The 17,682-nt window shown below is 41.3% G+C and overlaps 1 protein-coding gene across 3 annotated transcripts in view; it reads right to left on the reverse strand.

Annotated features, from left to right (window-relative positions):
* gabbr2 (gamma-aminobutyric acid (GABA) B receptor, 2) overlaps positions 1-17,682 on the reverse strand; it is a 1,071,742-nt gene that overhangs the window by 169,846 nt on the left and 884,214 nt on the right. For 2 of the 3 annotated variants that reach the window (XM_063043844.1, XM_063043846.1), the window contains 2 exons: positions 11,192-11,272; positions 10,080-10,308 (listed from right to left, as the gene is read on the reverse strand). In XM_063043844.1, coding sequence (XP_062899914.1) covers positions 10,080-10,308; positions 11,192-11,272 — 310 coding nt within the window. The remainder of the gene's footprint in view (positions 1-10,079; positions 10,309-11,191; positions 11,273-17,682) is intronic. The other variant, XM_063043845.1, reaches the window with a different exon arrangement.

Genomic DNA, 17,682 nt, shown 5'->3' on the forward strand with positions numbered 1-17,682 from the left:
TTTACAACTTAGCAGCAAGATCTGGTCCACAGACAATATTGAATCATTTATTTTCTGTTTCACTGCTACTCAGCTGTGAGCTAATTGATTCAGGAACACTTCTGAGTTAGTTCAGCACAGGCCAGTTATAGTCATAGAGCACAGAAACAAGCCCTGCAGTCTAACTGATCCATACCAATCAAGATTCCTGTCCAAGCTAGTCCCATTTGCCCACGTTTGGCTCATAGCCCTCCATACCCTCTCTATCCATATGCCTGTCCAAATATCTTTTAAATGTTGTCAGTGTTTCTACCTCAACTACTTCCTCAGGCATCTTGTTTTGTATACCAATCATTCCCTGGAAGTAAAAGGAATTCCCTTAGGTCTTATTAAATCTCACTCCCTTCATCTTAAACCTCTAGTTCTTGATTCTTCAACCATCGGAAAATAAAACTGCACATTCATCCTTGCTCTCCTGTTCATAATGTTTCACACCTCTATCAGATCATTCTTCATTCCCTAACACCCACCCTTGTGAAAAATATTCCAACCTGTTCAGCCTTTCCCCACAATTCAGATTCTTGAGTCCCAGAAACATTCTTGTAAATCTCCTCTGCACTCTTTCTAGCTTAATGACATCTTTCCTACAGAGCAGGGTGACCCCAATGGAACACAATATTTCAAATGGGGCCTTAACAACATCTTGTACATTTCCTTTGATTTTTAAAGTTAAAAATTTTCACTAAACACAATGAATAGTAATGTAAATATTGTGCTTAATTTCAGGAGAGTTATGTATTAGATTTTCTTCTGCGCTAGTGTAACTTCATAGATAAATTTTATTTATTTATTCATTATTGCTTTAAGGGCTAGCATTTGCCACCTATCTCCCGTTGCCCTTGAGGACATGGTAGTCCTCTGGTGAAGGAACACCAAAACTGCAGTTGAGTTAGATACTGACAATGAAGGTCATGCTGCAACTATGCAGGGTACTGGTGAGGCTGCACCTGGAGTACTGTGTGCAGTTCTGGTCTCCATACTTGAGGAAGGATATACTGGCTTTGGAGGCAGTGCAGAGGAGGTTCATCAGGTTGATTCCAGGGATGAAGGGGTTAACCTATGAGGAGAGATTGAGTCGCCTGGGACTATACTCTCTAGAAATCAGAAGAATGAGAGAGGATCTTTTAGAAACATACAAAATTTTGAAAGGGATAGAGAAGATAGAAGTAGGAAAGTTTTTTCCATTGGTAGGTGAGACTAGAACTAGGGGACATTGCCTCAAGATACAGAGGAGAAGATTTAGGACAGAGATGAGAAGAAACTTTTTTTCCCAGAGAGTGGTGTATCTGTGGAATTCTCTGCCCAGGGAAGCAGTTGAGGCTTCTTCACTAAATATATTTAAGAAACAGTTACATAGGTTTTTACATAGTAAGGGAATTAAGGGTTATTGGGGAAAAGGCAGGTAGATGGAGCTGAGTTTATGGACAGATCAGCCATGATCTTATTGAATGGTGGGGCAGGCTCGATGGGCCACTCCTGCTCCTATTTCTTATGATCTTATGACCTGTGTTTTATTTCCCTATCAGGAAAGTGTACAACTTGAAGAGGAACCTGCAGGTGGTGGTGTTAGCATGATCTTGCTGTTCGCACAAAATATCTGCAGATGCTGAGGTCAAAGCAACACTCACAACACACTGGAGGAACTCAGCAGGTCGGGCAGCATCTGTGGAAAAGGTCGGTTGATGTTTCGGGCCAGAACCCTTCGTCAGGACTGTAGGGGGAAGGGGCAGAGGCCCTATAAAGAAGGAGGGGGGAGGGTGGGAAGGAGAAGGCTGGTAGGTTCCAGGTGAAAAACCAGTAAGGGGAAAGATAAAGGGGTGGGGGAAGGGAGGCAGGGAGGTGATAGGCAGGAAAGGTGAAGAAAGAATAAGGGAAAACACAATGGGTAGTAGAAGGAGGCGGAACCAAGAGGGAGGAGGTAGACAGCTGGGGGAGGGGGCAGAGTGACATAGGGATAGGGGAAGGGAGGGGGAGGGAATTTCCGGAAGTTGGAGAATTCTATGTTCATACCAAGGGGCTGGAGACTATTGCATCCGGTGTTCCCGGTGCGGCCTCCTCTACATCGGTGAAACCCAACGCAGATTGGGGGACCGCTTCGTCGAGCACTTCTGCTCCGTCCGCCAAAACAGACAGGATCTCCCAGTAGCCAGCCACTTCAACTCTGCTTCCCACTCCCATTCAGATATGTCCATACATGGCCTCCTCTACTGCCATGATGAGGCTAAACTCAGGTTGGAGGAGCAACACCTCATATACCGTCTAGGTAGTCTCCAGCCCCTTGGTATGAACATAGAATTCTCCAACTTCCGGTAATTCCCTCCCCCTCCCTTCCCCTATCCCTATGTCACTCTGCCCCCTCCCCCAGCTGCCTACCTCCTCCCTCTTGGTTCCGCCTCCTTCTACTACCCATTGTGTTTTCCCCTATTCTTTCTTCACCTTTCCTGCCTATCACCTCCCTGCTTCCCCTCCCCCACCCCTTTACCTTTCCCCTTACTGGTTTTTCCACCTGGAACCTACCAGCCGTCTCCTTCCCACCCTCCCCCCACCTTCTTTATAGGGCCTCTGCCCCTTCCCTCTACAGTCCTGACGAAGGGTTCCGGCCCGAAACGTTGACCGATCTTTTCCACTGATGCTGCCCGACCTGCTGAGTTCCTCCAGCCTGTTGTGAGTGTTGCCATGATCTTGCTGTTATTGTCCCTGATGGTTGAATTTGAACGTCTAGGAGATGCTGAGGCAGCACTAGGTGAATAACAACAAGGTATTCTGTAGGTACTGCATGTAGAGATACTCTGTGTTGCCGCTGCAGGAAATGAGCACCTAGGGTGGTGGATGCAGTGTAATCAAGTAAAATGCTTTGGTCCGGATGAAAAGCTCATGTTGTTGGAACTGTACTTATCCAGGCAAATGACAGATTATTCCATTTTACTTCTGACTTGTGCCTCGTAGATGATGGAAAAGCCTTGAAGTGTCAGGAGATGAGTCACTGACCTCAGGGTATCCATTTCCTGACTGGCTAACACTGGCATCTGTATGGCTGATCAATGGTGACCATCTACGTCCCTCACGGGGGAAACGTCAGTGATAGTGAAAAAAGAAAGAATGTCAACGATAGGGGATGAGAGACTCCCTTGTTGGAGATGGGTACATTTGACGAATGACTACTTTTTAGCCTTTGCCCAAATGGCTTCTAGGTTTTATTGAATGTAGGCTTGGACTGTTTTATTGTCTGAGTATTTTCAAATGAATTGAACAGTTCACTGAGGACTGTACACTTCTGCTCTTTAGATGGAAGAGAAGTCATTGGTAAAGTAGTTAAAGATAAGTGGGCCCATTCTTGTGCATGTCCTGGGGATGGGATGATTGACCCCTTACACTCTCAACCTCCTTCTGTCACGTGAGGTAGAAATCTAGGCAATAAGTGTTTTCTTAAGAGTCTGATGCTCACTGATTTCAGTTTTACCAGAGTGCTTTGATGACGTATCTGGATAAATGCCAACTTGATGCTATCATATATCACTTCTGGATTTCATTTCTCTGGTCTAAGTTTGTATGAAGAGTTAATGATATCTAGAGCTAAGTAGCCCTAGTGAAAGCCAAAATGGGAATCAGTGAGCAGGCTACTGGCGGGCACATGCTGACTGTTGACACACTCAATGATAGCTTCTAGCACTTTGCTAATAATTGAGATTGGACCATTTGGGTGATAATTAGAATGATTAGATATGTCCTGCTTTTTATGAATGGGACAAATCTGGACAATTTTCCACATGAACAGCCAGATGCCAGTACTCCAACTGTTGTGTATTGGAACAGCTTGGCCAAACAGGCAGCTAGTCCCAGAATGCATTGTTTCTGTACACAACGCCCTCAGCCATTTCTTGGTATCAAATGGAATGAAAGGATGGCGAAGGTATCAAGAGGAAGCTGAGATGGATCAATTATTCATCATTTTTGTTGACCATGGTTCTGTTCCAAAGCAGTCACAATGTCACTATGAATTGTAGTACCGATGTTTTACTTTATTTTTCTCAGCTAGTGAAGATCAAGAATTGATAATGTTCAACAATCTATTTTTTCCAAAAGGAATCATTCCTTGATATCCAGCAATAGCCACATTAATTATTAGGAGGTCAAAACTAAACTACAAAGCAAGCACTTCAAATATAGCATAGGAGCTCCTTATTGGAAATTAGTCAGTTTCAGCGGTGGGTTTTCACATATTAAAGTTTAAAGTAAATTTCTTATCCAAGCAGATATATGTCAACATATACAACCCTGAAATTCACTTCCTTATGGACGTACTCAATAAATCCAATAAGCTTGATAGATTCAATGAAAGACTGCATCCAACAGGGCGGACAAACAATCAATGTATAAGAGACAATGAACTGTAAAAATACAAAAGAAAAAATAATAATAAAAAATAAACCAACAATAAATATTGAGAACATGAGATGAAGAGTCCTTGAAAGTGAGACCAGAGGTTGTTCCAATAAAGGAGCAGCAGTTATAATGGGTGACTTTCATCTACATGTAGATTGGGTGAACCAAATTGGTAAGGGTGCTGAGGAAGAAGATTTCTTGGAATGTATGTGGGATGGTTTTTTGAACCAACAAGTTGAGGAACCAACTAGAGAGCAGGCTATTCTAGACTGGGTATTGAGCAATGAGGAAGGGTTAATTAGCAATCTTGTTGTGAGAGGCCCCTTGGGTAAGAGTGACCATAATATGGTGGAATTCTTCATTAAGATGGAGAGTGACATAGTTAATTCAGAAACAAAGGTTCTGAACTTAAAGAAGGGTAACTTTGAAGGTATGAGACGTGAATTAGCTAAGATAGACTGGAAAATGACACTTAAAGGGTTGACGGTGGATATGCAATGGCAAGCATTTAAAGATCACATGGATGAACTACAACAATTGTTCATCCCAGTTTGGAAAAAGAATAAATCAAGGAAGGTAGTACACCCATGGCTGACAAGGGAATTTAGGGATAATATCAATTCCAAAGAAGAAGCATACAAATTAGCCAGAAAAAGTGGCTCACCTGAGGACTGGGAGAAATTCAGAGTCCAGCAGAGGAGGACAAAGGGCTTAGTTAGGAAGGGGAAAAAAGATTATGAGAAAAAACTGGAAGGGAACATAAAAACTGACTGTAAAAGCTTTTATAGATATGTGAAAAGAAAAAGATTGGTTAAGACAAATGTAGGTCCCCTACAGACAGAAACAGGTGAATTGATTACGGGGAGCAAGGACATGGCAGACCAACTGAATAACTACTTTGGTTCTGTCTTCACAAAGGAGGACATAAATAATGTTCTGGAAATAGTAGGGGACAGAGGGTCCAGTGAGATGGAGGAACTGAGGGAAATACATATTAGTAGGGAAGTGGTGTTAGGTAAATTGAAAGGATTAAAGGCAAATAAATCCCCAGGGCCAGATGGTCTGCATCCCAGAGTGCTTAAGGAAGTAGCCCAAGAAATAGTGGATGCATTAGTGATAATTTTTCAAATCTCTTTAGATTCTGGACTAGGTCCTGAGGATTGGAGGGTGGCTAATATAACCCCACTTTTTAAAAAGGAAGGGAGAGAGAAACCGGGGAATTATAAACCAGTTAGCCTAACATTGGTGGTGGGGAAAATGCTAGAGTCAGTTATCAAAGATGTGATAACAGCACATTTGGAAAGCGGTGAAATCATCGGATAAAGTCAGCATGGATTTGTGAAAGGAAAATCATGTCTGACGAATCTCATGGAATTTTTTGAGGATGTTACTAGTAGAGTGGACAGGGGAGAACCAGTGGATGTGGTATATTTGGATTTTCAAAAGGCTTTTGACAAGGTCCCACACAGGAGATTAGTGTGCAAACTTAAAGCACACGGAATTGGGGGTAAGGTATTGATGTGGATAGAGAATTGGTTGGCAGACAGGAAGCAAAGAGTGGGAATAAATGGGAGCTTTTCAGAATGGCAGGCGATGACTAGTGGGGTACCGCAAGGCTCAGTGCTGGGACCCCAGTTGTTTACAATATATATTAATGACTTAGACGAGGGAATTAAATGCAGCATCTCCAAGTTTGCGGATGACACGAAGCTGGGCGGCAGTGTTAGCTGTGAGGAGGATGCTAAGAGGATGCAGGGTGACTTGGATAGGTTAGGTGAGTGGGCAAATTCATGGCAGATGCAATTTAATGTGGAAATAATGTGAGGTTATCCACTTTGGTGGCAAAAACAGGAAAACAGATTATTATCTGAATGGTGGCTGATTAGGAAAAGGGGAGGTGCAACGAGACCTGTTTTTGTCATTATACATCAGTCATTGAAAGTGGGCATGCAGGTACAGCAGATGGTGAAAAAGGCGAATGGTATGCTGGCATTCATAGCAAGAGGATTCGAGTACAGGAGCAGGGAGGTACTACTGCAGTTGTACAAGGCCTTGGTGAGACCACATCTGGAGTATTGTGTGCAGTTTTGGTCCCCTAACCTGAGGAGAGACATCCTTGCCATAGAGGGGGTACAAAGAAGGTTCCCCAGATTGATTCCTGGGATGGCAGGACTTTCATATGATGAAAGACTGGATCGACTAGGCTTATACTCATTGGAATTTAGAAGATTGAGGGGGGATCTTATTGAAACGTATAAAATCCTAAAGGGATTGGACAGGCTAGATGCAGGAAGATTGTTCCCGATGTTGAGGAAGCCCAGAACGAGGGGTCACAGTTTGAGGATAAAGGGGAAGCCTTTTAGGACCGAGATGAGGAAGAACTTCTTCACACAGAGAGTGGTGAATCTGTGGAATTCTCTGCCACAGGAAACAGTTGAGGCCAGTTCATTGGCTATATTTAAGAGGGAGTTAGATATGGCCCTTGTGGCTAAAGGGATCAGGGGGTATGGAGGGAAGGCTGGTACAGGGTTCTGAGTCGGATGATCAGCCATGATCGTACTGAATGGCGGTGCAGGCTCGAAGGGCCAAATGGCCTACTCCTGCACCTATTTTCTATGTTTCTATGTTGTGGGAACAGATCTGTAATGTGGCAAGTGAAGTTGAGTGAAGTTATCCCCTCTGGTTCAAGAGCCAGATGGTTGAAGGGTAATAACTGTTCCTCAACCTGGTGGTGTGGGTCCTGAAGCTCTTGTACCTTCTTCCTGATGTCAGTAGTGAGAAGAGAGCATGGCTTTGGTAGTGGGGGTCTTTGATGATGGATGCTGCTTTCCTGCGACAATTCTCCATGTAGATGTGTCCAATGGTGGGGAGGGCTTTACCCATCGTAGATTAAATGTATTGTGTGAGGCTAATTTATTAATGTGTTCTTGAAAAGAAAACTTCTGTCCAATGGAGCTACATCTTGTGTTGAGATTAGAATGTGAGCATTGGTGTTTCCATACTGGATCATGATGCAATCAGTTAAGATACTCTCCATTGTGCATCTATAGAAGTTTGTCAACAGTTTTGGTGACATGCTGAATCAATGCAGTCTTCTAATGAAGTAGAGGTGCTGCTGTGGCTTCTTTGTGATAACATTTATTGTTGTGGTCCGGTCTGTGAAGTCCGTGTTCCAGTTCACGGTCCGGTCCATGTTTCCTTGTTCCAGGGTTTCTGGTTTTCCCCAGTTTCTGTTGTGGGCACATGATTCTTGTTTTGGGGCTGAGACATAAATACCTTTGCAAAAAAAGGGATTCCCGGATGGACCTGTCCCACCTTGGTGTGGAGATAAAGTTGATTCCCGGCTTATCTAAGGATGAGTCCTGGCTCTATGTCCTTGTACTTCAGTGTCTGTGTCTTGCATTTGGGTCCGTTCCCAACGCCCCCATTGTGACAGAACAGCACAGCCAGACCTGGACCCAGTGACACAGTCACTGTTGTTTTACTCTCGCCTTCCTGGTTCTGTCCTGTTCAATGCCCCCCCCCCCCACCCACCCGTGTCATCCATAGTCTGGGAAAGCCTTTTGGGTCACCAGGAGGCTCCCATGGTGGGGGCGGGGGGGTGGGTACTGTCATGGTACGGTCCGTGAAGTCCATGTTCCGGTTCACGGTCCGGTCCATGGTTCCTTGTTCCAGGGTTTCTGGTTTTCCCCAGTTTCTATTGTGGGCACATGATTCTCGTTTTGGGGCTGAAACATAAATACCTCTGCAAACCAGGGATTCCCAGATGGACCTGTCCCACCTTGGTGTGGAGATAAAGTTGAGTCCTGGCTTATCTAAGGATAAGTCCCGGCTGTATATCCTTGTACTTCAGTGTCTGTGTCTTGCATTTGGGTCTGTTCCCAACGCCCCCATTGTGATTTATGTGCTGGTGCCAGGGCAGGTCCTCTGATATGATAATGCCAAGGAAATTAATGTTAAGAACACAGCTCAGCATTCAACACTATCATCCCCTTGAAACTTAAAGTTAAGCTCCAAATCCTGGGCCATGATATTTTCCTATGTAACTGGATCCTCGATGTCCTCACTAGCAGACTCCAGTCAATATGAATTGGTAACAACATCTCCGAAATAGGCATTAGAACAGGTGCACCACAAGGCTATGCACTTACCCCCTCTTTACTCACTTTATACCTGTGATAGTGTGGTTAGGTACAGCTCCAATGCTGTATATAAGTTTGCTGATGACACCACTGGTGTTGGTCAAATCAAAGGTGGTGATGAATTGGCATATAGGAGAGAGATTAAAAATCTGGTTGAAGACTGCCACAACAACAACCTCTCACTCAGCAAAGCCAAGGAGCTGATTATCGACTATAAGAGGAAGAAGCTGGAGCTCTTTGAGCAAGTCCTCATTAGGGAAATGGATGCAGAAAGGGTCAGTAGTTTTAAACTCCTTGGCATTACCTTATTAGAGGATTTGATCTGGGACCAGCACGTGAGTGCCATCACAAAGAATGATGACAACACTTCTACTTTTTTAGAAATTTGCATGGACACCATTCTTTGACAAACTTCTACAGACAGACAGTGGAGAGTACCCTAACTGGTTACATCACTGCCTAGTATGGAAACACCAATGTCCAGGAATGGAAAAGTCTCTGGAAAGTGGTAGATATAACTCAATCTATCACAGGCAAAGCTTTCCTCACTATTGAGCACATTTATATGGAGCGCTGCCATAAGAAAGCAGCATCTTTCACCAATGCTCCACCATCCAAGTCATGCTCTCCCCTCGTTGCTGCCATTGGGTAGGAGGTACAGAAGCCTTAGGTCCCACACCACCAGGTTCAGGAGCAGTCATTACTCTGCAACCATCAAGCTCCTGAACTGGAGTGGATAATTTCACTCACTACAACTTTACAATTCTGCAACCACAGACTCCCTTTTAAGGACTTTACAACTCGTGTTCAATTTGTATAATTCAGCTTCTTTTGCACATTGTTTTTTGTCAGTCTTTGTTTATGTGTGGTCTTTTTGTAAATACTTTTTTTATTTTTCTGTAAATGTGTACAAGAAACTCAATCTCAAGGTAGTATATAGTAACTTATACATACTTTGGTAATAAATTTTACTCTAACTTTGACTTTGATGGATGTGATGAGCTGAAGGGCCTGCTTCTATGCTATTTAGCTTTTTGAGTTAGTCCTGAAAGCATCACTAAGCAGCACAGAATAACTTTCATAATCATGATTTATGGCAGTTTAAACATTTAGGTTTGATAGTGATTGGTCCATTTATTTGTTCAACCAGTATCTCTTCATAGATATACAACAAACCTAAGACAATAGTTAATTTTTTAGCATGAATACCATCCATTGCCAGTTACATGGAGAGTCCTTGGCATCAATGTATTGATTTCCACTGGCATATGTATGTATTATAGAAGCTGAATAAAACTAATCTCATGAGCCTCATGAAATAATTAAAAACCACAGATCAGCATTACAACTGAAATCTTCAACTCATGTAAAGAGATTGTTATCATCCAAGTAATGTTTGGTGTTTTTTGATGTCATCCGAATTCTTGGTGTGATCAATGCCTTGTAGCTTCCATCTAATAATTTATTTTCCTTAAGTATTGAGCTTTAAAACCAAGAGCTAAGAACAAGCCTTACTTTTGATTTCGATTTTTGATATTGAAGAAGAGGAAAGCACTGGACATGAACATTCCCACGATGGTTAGAGCAGAAAGAATGCAGTAGAGTGGCAAGGAAATCTTGCGCAGTTGTGGCTGGATGATGGTCCTATCCTTCGGAGGTTCAACACCTGAAAGCAGGAACAGAAGCTTCAGTTTAAGATGATGTGGTATCCTCTTGTTATTTTGGTTAACTTGCTTTGGCCGACCTATTAAATTATTAAATAGAAAAGCAGTGGTATTAGAAATAAAATATATGTTGCATGGCCAGCATTGTAAATCACACAGCATGAATCAGCATCAAAAAGCTCAAACTGTCTTGGTCTATTCAACACTAGACTGAACAAAGAGCCAAGAATTAATTATTCAATTATCTTTAAAAGGTTTATAGTTCAGTCATTTTAAAAACAGGCAAACACTATGAAAATGGCAAAATGATCTTCATTTGTCACTACTTGTCAGGCGCTGCATTTGCCTGCATCCTACTGAAGGGTAATTTTCTTACAATGTGAGGACCATTTATTTGATTAATTTTGGTGTGTAGTCAGAGCACAATGGTGGCCAGAGGCCAGAACGTTGGCTCTCAGCAGCTATTTATGGCAGCTAACTATGCTATTGTGCGTCTTGAGGTACATAGGCCTACTTCAGAAATGATCGTTTGCAGTTACTAAAAAAGAGGGCAGTATGGAAAGACTTCTCTCTTACAAGGCCCCAGAAGTATAGTTATAACAAACTGAACGGATTGAGGAAATTCTGTGAATATAACATAGATGGACCAGTGTACGATATGAGGAAGTATAGCTGAATAGAAAGCAGGGTTGTTTGTGGGCTGGAAGCATTGACATTAATTCAGTATTGAATATACTCGATCTGAATTGAAAGTGGTGAACCTCATTTTTCAGTGCTTGATCGTATGTTAGGCTGAGGCAATTTAAAAAATATGCAGACAAGTGGCGAATAGAGTTTGATTAAGATTGTGCGCATGCTCTTAATCACGAGACAGTGATTAAGAGCTTGTGCATTTTGGTCAGGATAAAGGACCAGAATTCCGAAGTATTATCAATGAATTTCCCACATATAAACACATCCTACCTTGAAATCTCAGAGTGTCATTAATAAGCTCCAGGGAGTCTGCTACAGCATTATATTCTCCAACTTTAACTTCCACTTCATCTGTAGAAAAAGGGAAGCACATGTTCAAATATTTCCTGCAGATAAACATAGAAAAGTTCATGAAGATTGCAACTGTCTTTTGTTCTGGCTGAGAAGGGGTGACTAATATTTTAAGACTGCTATCTTAGCAAGCATTGGGTCATGTTACTGACTGCTCTGTGTTGAAGCAATCATTTGTTCAGGCCCATGCAACCAGCCAGGAAAACTCTTTGGAATAAAGTCATGATGTGCTGAGTTCCAAGTGAGGAGTCAGTTCAGTTCCTTGCTCGCGAGATTAGTGAAAGAACAGAGACATTATGTTTTATTTCCAGTCATAATCCACTATTGAAGGAAAATGAGACTAACACCTGAAAGGTGTTTACAGACTAACAGCAGAAATAGTATATTTCTCTGTATTTATTCAAAAAGCCTTGTTTAAACTTACTGATATCTAAATATCTAAACTGACTGCAGATCTGACTGCTGCTTAAGAGAGGAGAACAATGGCCACATTGATTGCTCCAACAGCAGCCTAGGCGGTTTACCTGCCCTTACTGTCAATGTTCATGCCTTTCTGGAATCGGACTGTAGAACCACCTCAGAATGCACAATTGATGAACTACACAAATGTCATTGTCAGAAACGATGGACAACCAACACACCAATCCAACAGGTCAATATTTTGCTCTGCTTGATTGAAAATGTAAGTTTCAGTTCCTAAATGATGTAATCCGATTTTCATGCAATTTCAAAATAAATTGTCACCTGACATGCAATTTATTTCTTTTCTTATCTCATTCATATTCTTATTTATATCTCTCAAATGAAATATTATGTTCTTTTTAATAGGTTCCTCTTTGACAGATTTACTTCTTGTAAAGTACAGATCTATTTCTTTTAGAACAATGATCTGCACCCTTTAGCACTACGTATTGATCTGTTGTCTGTGCATGCGCATTGTGCTTTCTCTCTCTCTCGCTGCAATGTGAATACAGCAGTTAAACCCATCTCCTGTGTGTGTACTTTTATTTAATTGATATGTAATTGTGCACAGACACAACAAATTGGTGACCAGTATGAACCTGAATGTCAGAAAGTATCACAAATTTCACTGACGGTCATGGGACAAAACAGCAAGAGAAAGCCAAAGGACCCCTGAGTAACAGTGAAAAGTGATGACTTTAAAGTGAAAATAATGTGGTGAGGTCTTCAGTTGGGAAAGTTGACGAATTTGATAGCACTACTGAAGGCTGGGAGTTGTATATCAAGAGGGCTGAATGGTATTGTAATGCAAACAACATGAAGGAACAAAAGAAAGCCCCTGCACTTCTTAGTTTAATGGGTGCAAGGACGCACAATCTTTTACACAACCGAGCAACCTCTGCAAAGCCAACAAGCAAGATGTTTGATGAAATTGTTACTCTTTTACAAAATCACTTGAGCCCTAAACTGCTGGCAATAGCTGAGAAATGTAGATTTTACAAAAGGAACCAGTCAAAAGATGAAAGCATTTCTGAATACATTGCAGAACTGAGCAAAATTATCCATTACTGTGACTTTAGGTATGGACTTTCTGATGCAATAAGGGACATGTACGTGGCATGCATAGTCAAATCATTCAAATGAGGCTACTGCCAGAAAGAGACCTAACCTTAGAATGGACATTGATCATTTCAATATTGTTAGAGACTGCAGCAAAGGATGCTGAAGAACTATAGAAAAGGTTAAAATGTGAAATACACAAAATGTCCCTGAATGGTACAAAAAGCCAAAATTGTTATTGATATGGCAAATCCTCTAGCGAAGCAAATGATTTGGTTCAAAGTAAAAGTCTTCAGAAAGTGTCACCGACATGGTCACATAGAGAGAATCTGCAAGGCAGACAAAAAACACAACCAAGTAAAAATTAGATCTAAGCAAATGCAGAAAGTAACCAAATGTGAAACAGAATCAGACAACGTAGAGTCTGACAAAGGTGAGTTATCATGCCTAGAACTGCGTAGTATTACTGAAGTAGATCACAAAATCATCTGGGTCACAATAGATGTGTCTGGTGTAAAACTGGAAATGGAGCTGGGTACAGGGTCAGCTTGTATCCAGAGGCTGACTACCACAGATGGTTTCCTGAGATACCATTAGAGAAGGCCTCAGTGATGCTAAAGATTTAAAAAGGCTAAGAAGTGTCTCCCAAAGGCAAACTGAAAGTGAATGTGTCGTATGAAGGCCAAACACAACAGTTAGTGCTTTATGTATTGAAAAGTGGAGGACCAGGATTTTTTGGATGTGAATGGTTGAGAGAAATCCAACTGGACTGGCACCCAGTCAAAGCCCTCAGTGTGGCATCAACCGGCAATGGCAGCCCAAATGGTATCACTAACCAGAGACTGTCACAGCTGCTAGATGTTAATTAGAAGGGCGTTTGAGAAGGGAATAGATGAACAGATCCAAAATTTGGCCAAAAACTGTTCCGGATGTCAGAAAGTTCAAAGTGCACCCCCACAAGCACCATTACACCCATGGGAGTGGCCGTCAACACCATGGCAAAAAGTACATATTGACTTTGTTGGCCATTCATGTCTCTGATTGCTGTGGATGCTCATTAGAAGTGGCCGGAGATTACACCAATGAAGTCAACCACTTCAGCAAAGACAGTCTCCACCCTGAGGATTACCTTCACCAGAAACGGTTTACCAGAACGAATTGTGAGTGACAACAGACCACAATACACGTCAGAAGAATTTCAACTGTTCATGAAGAAAAATGGCATCAGACATTTGAACTCAGCTCCTCACCACCTAGCAATGAATGGGTTAACTGAAAGGTTTATTTAAACATTCAAGAAGTCAATTAAAGTGATGGCCAAGGAGGACATTTCTCTACAGCACAAGGTGGACAACTTCTTTTTGGTATATTGGAACTCTGATCATACGATGACAAATTAAACACCTGCAATCCTGTTCACAAGCAGGAATCTGAGATCTCGCCTAGTCCTCCTGAAACCAGATTTATGGAGGGAAGTACAGAATAAACAGTTTAGCCAGTTGCCAAGTGAAGCAGCAAGGGGCTTCAAGATTGGACAGGAAGTCCTAGCACGTGACTACCAGGAAGACAAGAGGACAGCAGGTAGGGTAGCTACAAGAACTGGACCACTGATGTACATAGTGGATGTTGGAGATCAGACATGGAGACATCATGTGAACCAGATACCCGATGCTCAACCAAAGAACACACCTGAGTCGACTGTATCCAACAAGACAGACAGATTACAGTCTCCAGACTTAACTCTCAAAGATGATGTCCCTGAAAGTAGAGTGATACTGGAAGCCAAGAGTGTTGTCTTAGACAAGACAGCTACCAAACCTGATGCCACTCCATAGTTCCAGAGGCACTATCCTGAAAGAAACAGAACACCGCCCAAAACACTGAACCTTTACAACTGTGAAGTTAGTTCTGGACTGTTATTGTGAAAATATGTGTATTTGGAATATGGATTTATGAGAGGGAAACTGAATATTTTATACATATATTTTATATTGCATTGATCTAAAGAGGAAGGAAGTGTAATGTATGGATCTATTTTCTTTAGAGCAATGATTACCCCCCACCCTAGTACTAGGTATTGATCTATTGTTTGTACATGCTGTTGTCTAAGCATGAGCATTGTTCGTTCTCCCTCACTGCAATGTGAATACACCAGTTAAAGCCATCTTCCACATGCGTGCTTTTATTTAATTGGTATGTTGTTTTGCACAACTCCACCGTTCTCATTAATTAAGAGGTCTGTAAATATGTCCTTAAGTGACAAAGGTTACACGTAATTTTGCACTTCTTCCTGAATGCATCAGGCCAATCAGTGCAGTGAAATATCATTCAGGTAATTTTATTTGTTTGGTAACAGATACAATTTTTATGTCAAATTATTTCTGCTGCAGAGGCAGTGACATCGATGATTGGATTTCTTACGTGCATTTTTATACAAAACAAACATGGCATAATATAACCAATAATTGCGATGCACTTGGTTCACAGGTAGTACAGTTTTCTGCCCAAGTTTCAGCATGCTGTTTTAATTTGCTTCTAAAGAATGGATCTGAGCTTCAATTAGTACAGAGATTTACACTCTAGTTTAATGGAGAGGATTAAGCCAAACAGATTCTCTGAAATACAAAAATTAGGCATGTGTTAATCTCTGGTCTATTTCTGGAAAGAAATCTTTACTGATCTGTTGGTGAAATAAGATCTTACAGTACAATGATGGAAGTTGATTAAATGCCATTGATTGTGTGCACAAACAACAGCACCACTGCTAACTCCAGTTTGTGCTGAAACAACTTGCATTATTTGTGGGCTATGATAAATTACCTTTGCAATATTTACTTGATAGATGGCATAATGAAGCTGTCATAAATTTTTTTCTAATGATAGGACTCTGAAATGTAAAGTCTGTTTCTCTCTCCGCACATTTAGTCTAACCCAAGTGTTTTCAGCATTTTCTGCTTTTTTATAACTTACAAAATTTGTTGACTGGTATACCACAGGTGTTAACCCAAACTACTAAACCCCACTGTGTTGCTATGGGCACGTTGTCCTATGGTACAAAAATAATGTTCCAGTCCTCTCTTTCCATTTCATGAAATTGTCATGAGTTTTAAACATTGAACTACTTATGATTTACTTCTAATCCATCCTTGCATTTTACCAAAGTTATCTTGCCTTGATTGGAAACATTTTCTCCTAATAACTATTCATCTTTAAATAACAGATCTCCCTAATTTCAAAGATGTCCTACACTTCCAGGTATTCCTTGATGATTGAATTACCACAGCTTGAAGATTTTCCCAAGACAATTTTTTGTATTCTTTTCTGCCAAATGATTTTCTGATAACATTGTCTACTTCTCCTCTGGTAATTAATGCTCATGCCTTTAACTGGATCAATGCTGTGAGAAAAGAGCTAAAGCCAAAGAGTTCTGGCTTAACCCCAGCCGATGTTTGATGAGGAAGGTTCAGGTGACACTGACAGTAATATTGAGTTGTTGTTGAACTGAAGAAAGTGCTAGATCAATAAATGCTTGCTTCACACATATTCAGCTAACATCTTTTTGAGGGAACCCATTCTCATTTGCAAATGGCTAATCATCTGATGGACATGGACATCTTGGCAAAAGGAGAAAAGTCTATGTTAGGAAATATATTTTCCCACAAAAATAGTGATAGTGGAAACAGAATGAAACAGTGATAAGGTAACTGATAAACATTTAAAAGAGAATAACTCGCTGGGCTATGAGAAAAGAGGTGGGAATAGGGTTGACAGAAATGAAGAACTCACAGAAGAGCTTTCTCTATGCAAAACAATTCTATGATTAGAGTTTCATAGGGGAGAGATTCAACACAAATACCCAAACCTCAACATTGCTGTGGCTGTGCATTACTTTCTCCATCTGAGATCCAGGTATTTTAAAGTCAATGGAACCAAACTTCAAATACTGTCAAACTATTGTCTCTACTGGCTGTATAGCTTGAATGATGAGGAATAATTTGCAGCTCCCAGGATCAATCCTGTTCTATAGTTTGAAGAACCTGAACTATGTATGTCACAACCATGGTGTTGGCTAGGACATCGGGCAAAAACAATAATTTGCTGCTTTGTGACTAAGAACTTCACAAACCTTTCTATAATGATCTGTCACATATTTACTTACATCATAGAAAGAGACCATTAGGCACATCAAGTCTTTGATGTCCCTCAGAACAATCCCATCAACCCTGCTTCCCCATTTATTTCCTGGAACTTGTTCTCACTCGTCTCTTTCAAGATTCAAAAAAACTTTATTGTCATTCTAACCATACATCAGCTCCGCTGGGCAGAATGAGACAGCGGTTCTCAGGGGCAGTGCAATCATAACAAAGGCAACACTAAATAATAAACATAACAATAAATAGTAAAACACAACAGCCACATGTCAGTTATATCAGTTATAGGTGTTCAGTGCAAGTTAAAAGTGTCCAAAGCAGAGTCAGGTGGAGCAGCTATTTAGCAGTCTGACTGCCTGTGGGAGGAAGCTGTTTAGTAGCCTTGTGGTTTTAGTTTTGATGCTCCTGTAATGTTTGCCTGATGGCAGAAGAACAAACCGTTCATGAAGAGGGTGTGAGGGGTCTTTAATGATGTACCGTGTCTTCTGGAGGCAGTAAGTATGATAGTAAGTTTATATCTCATGATTAAATCAACCTTAGCTCGTAGTAGGAGAGTAGTAACTGCATTAACATCAGCACAATTTGTTTAATTTTGGCACATGGGATGTCACAGAATCACAGAAAAGTAGAGTGCAGAATCAGGCCCTTTGGTCCATCTAGTACATGCTGACCCATTAAACTGCCTAGTCCCATCAACCTGCATCTGGACCACAGCGCTCTGTACCCCTCCCATCCATG

This window comes from Mobula hypostoma, chromosome 3 (assembly GCF_963921235.1).
Source record: "Mobula hypostoma chromosome 3, sMobHyp1.1, whole genome shotgun sequence".
Classification (NCBI taxonomy): domain Eukaryota; kingdom Metazoa; phylum Chordata; class Chondrichthyes; order Myliobatiformes; family Myliobatidae; genus Mobula; species Mobula hypostoma.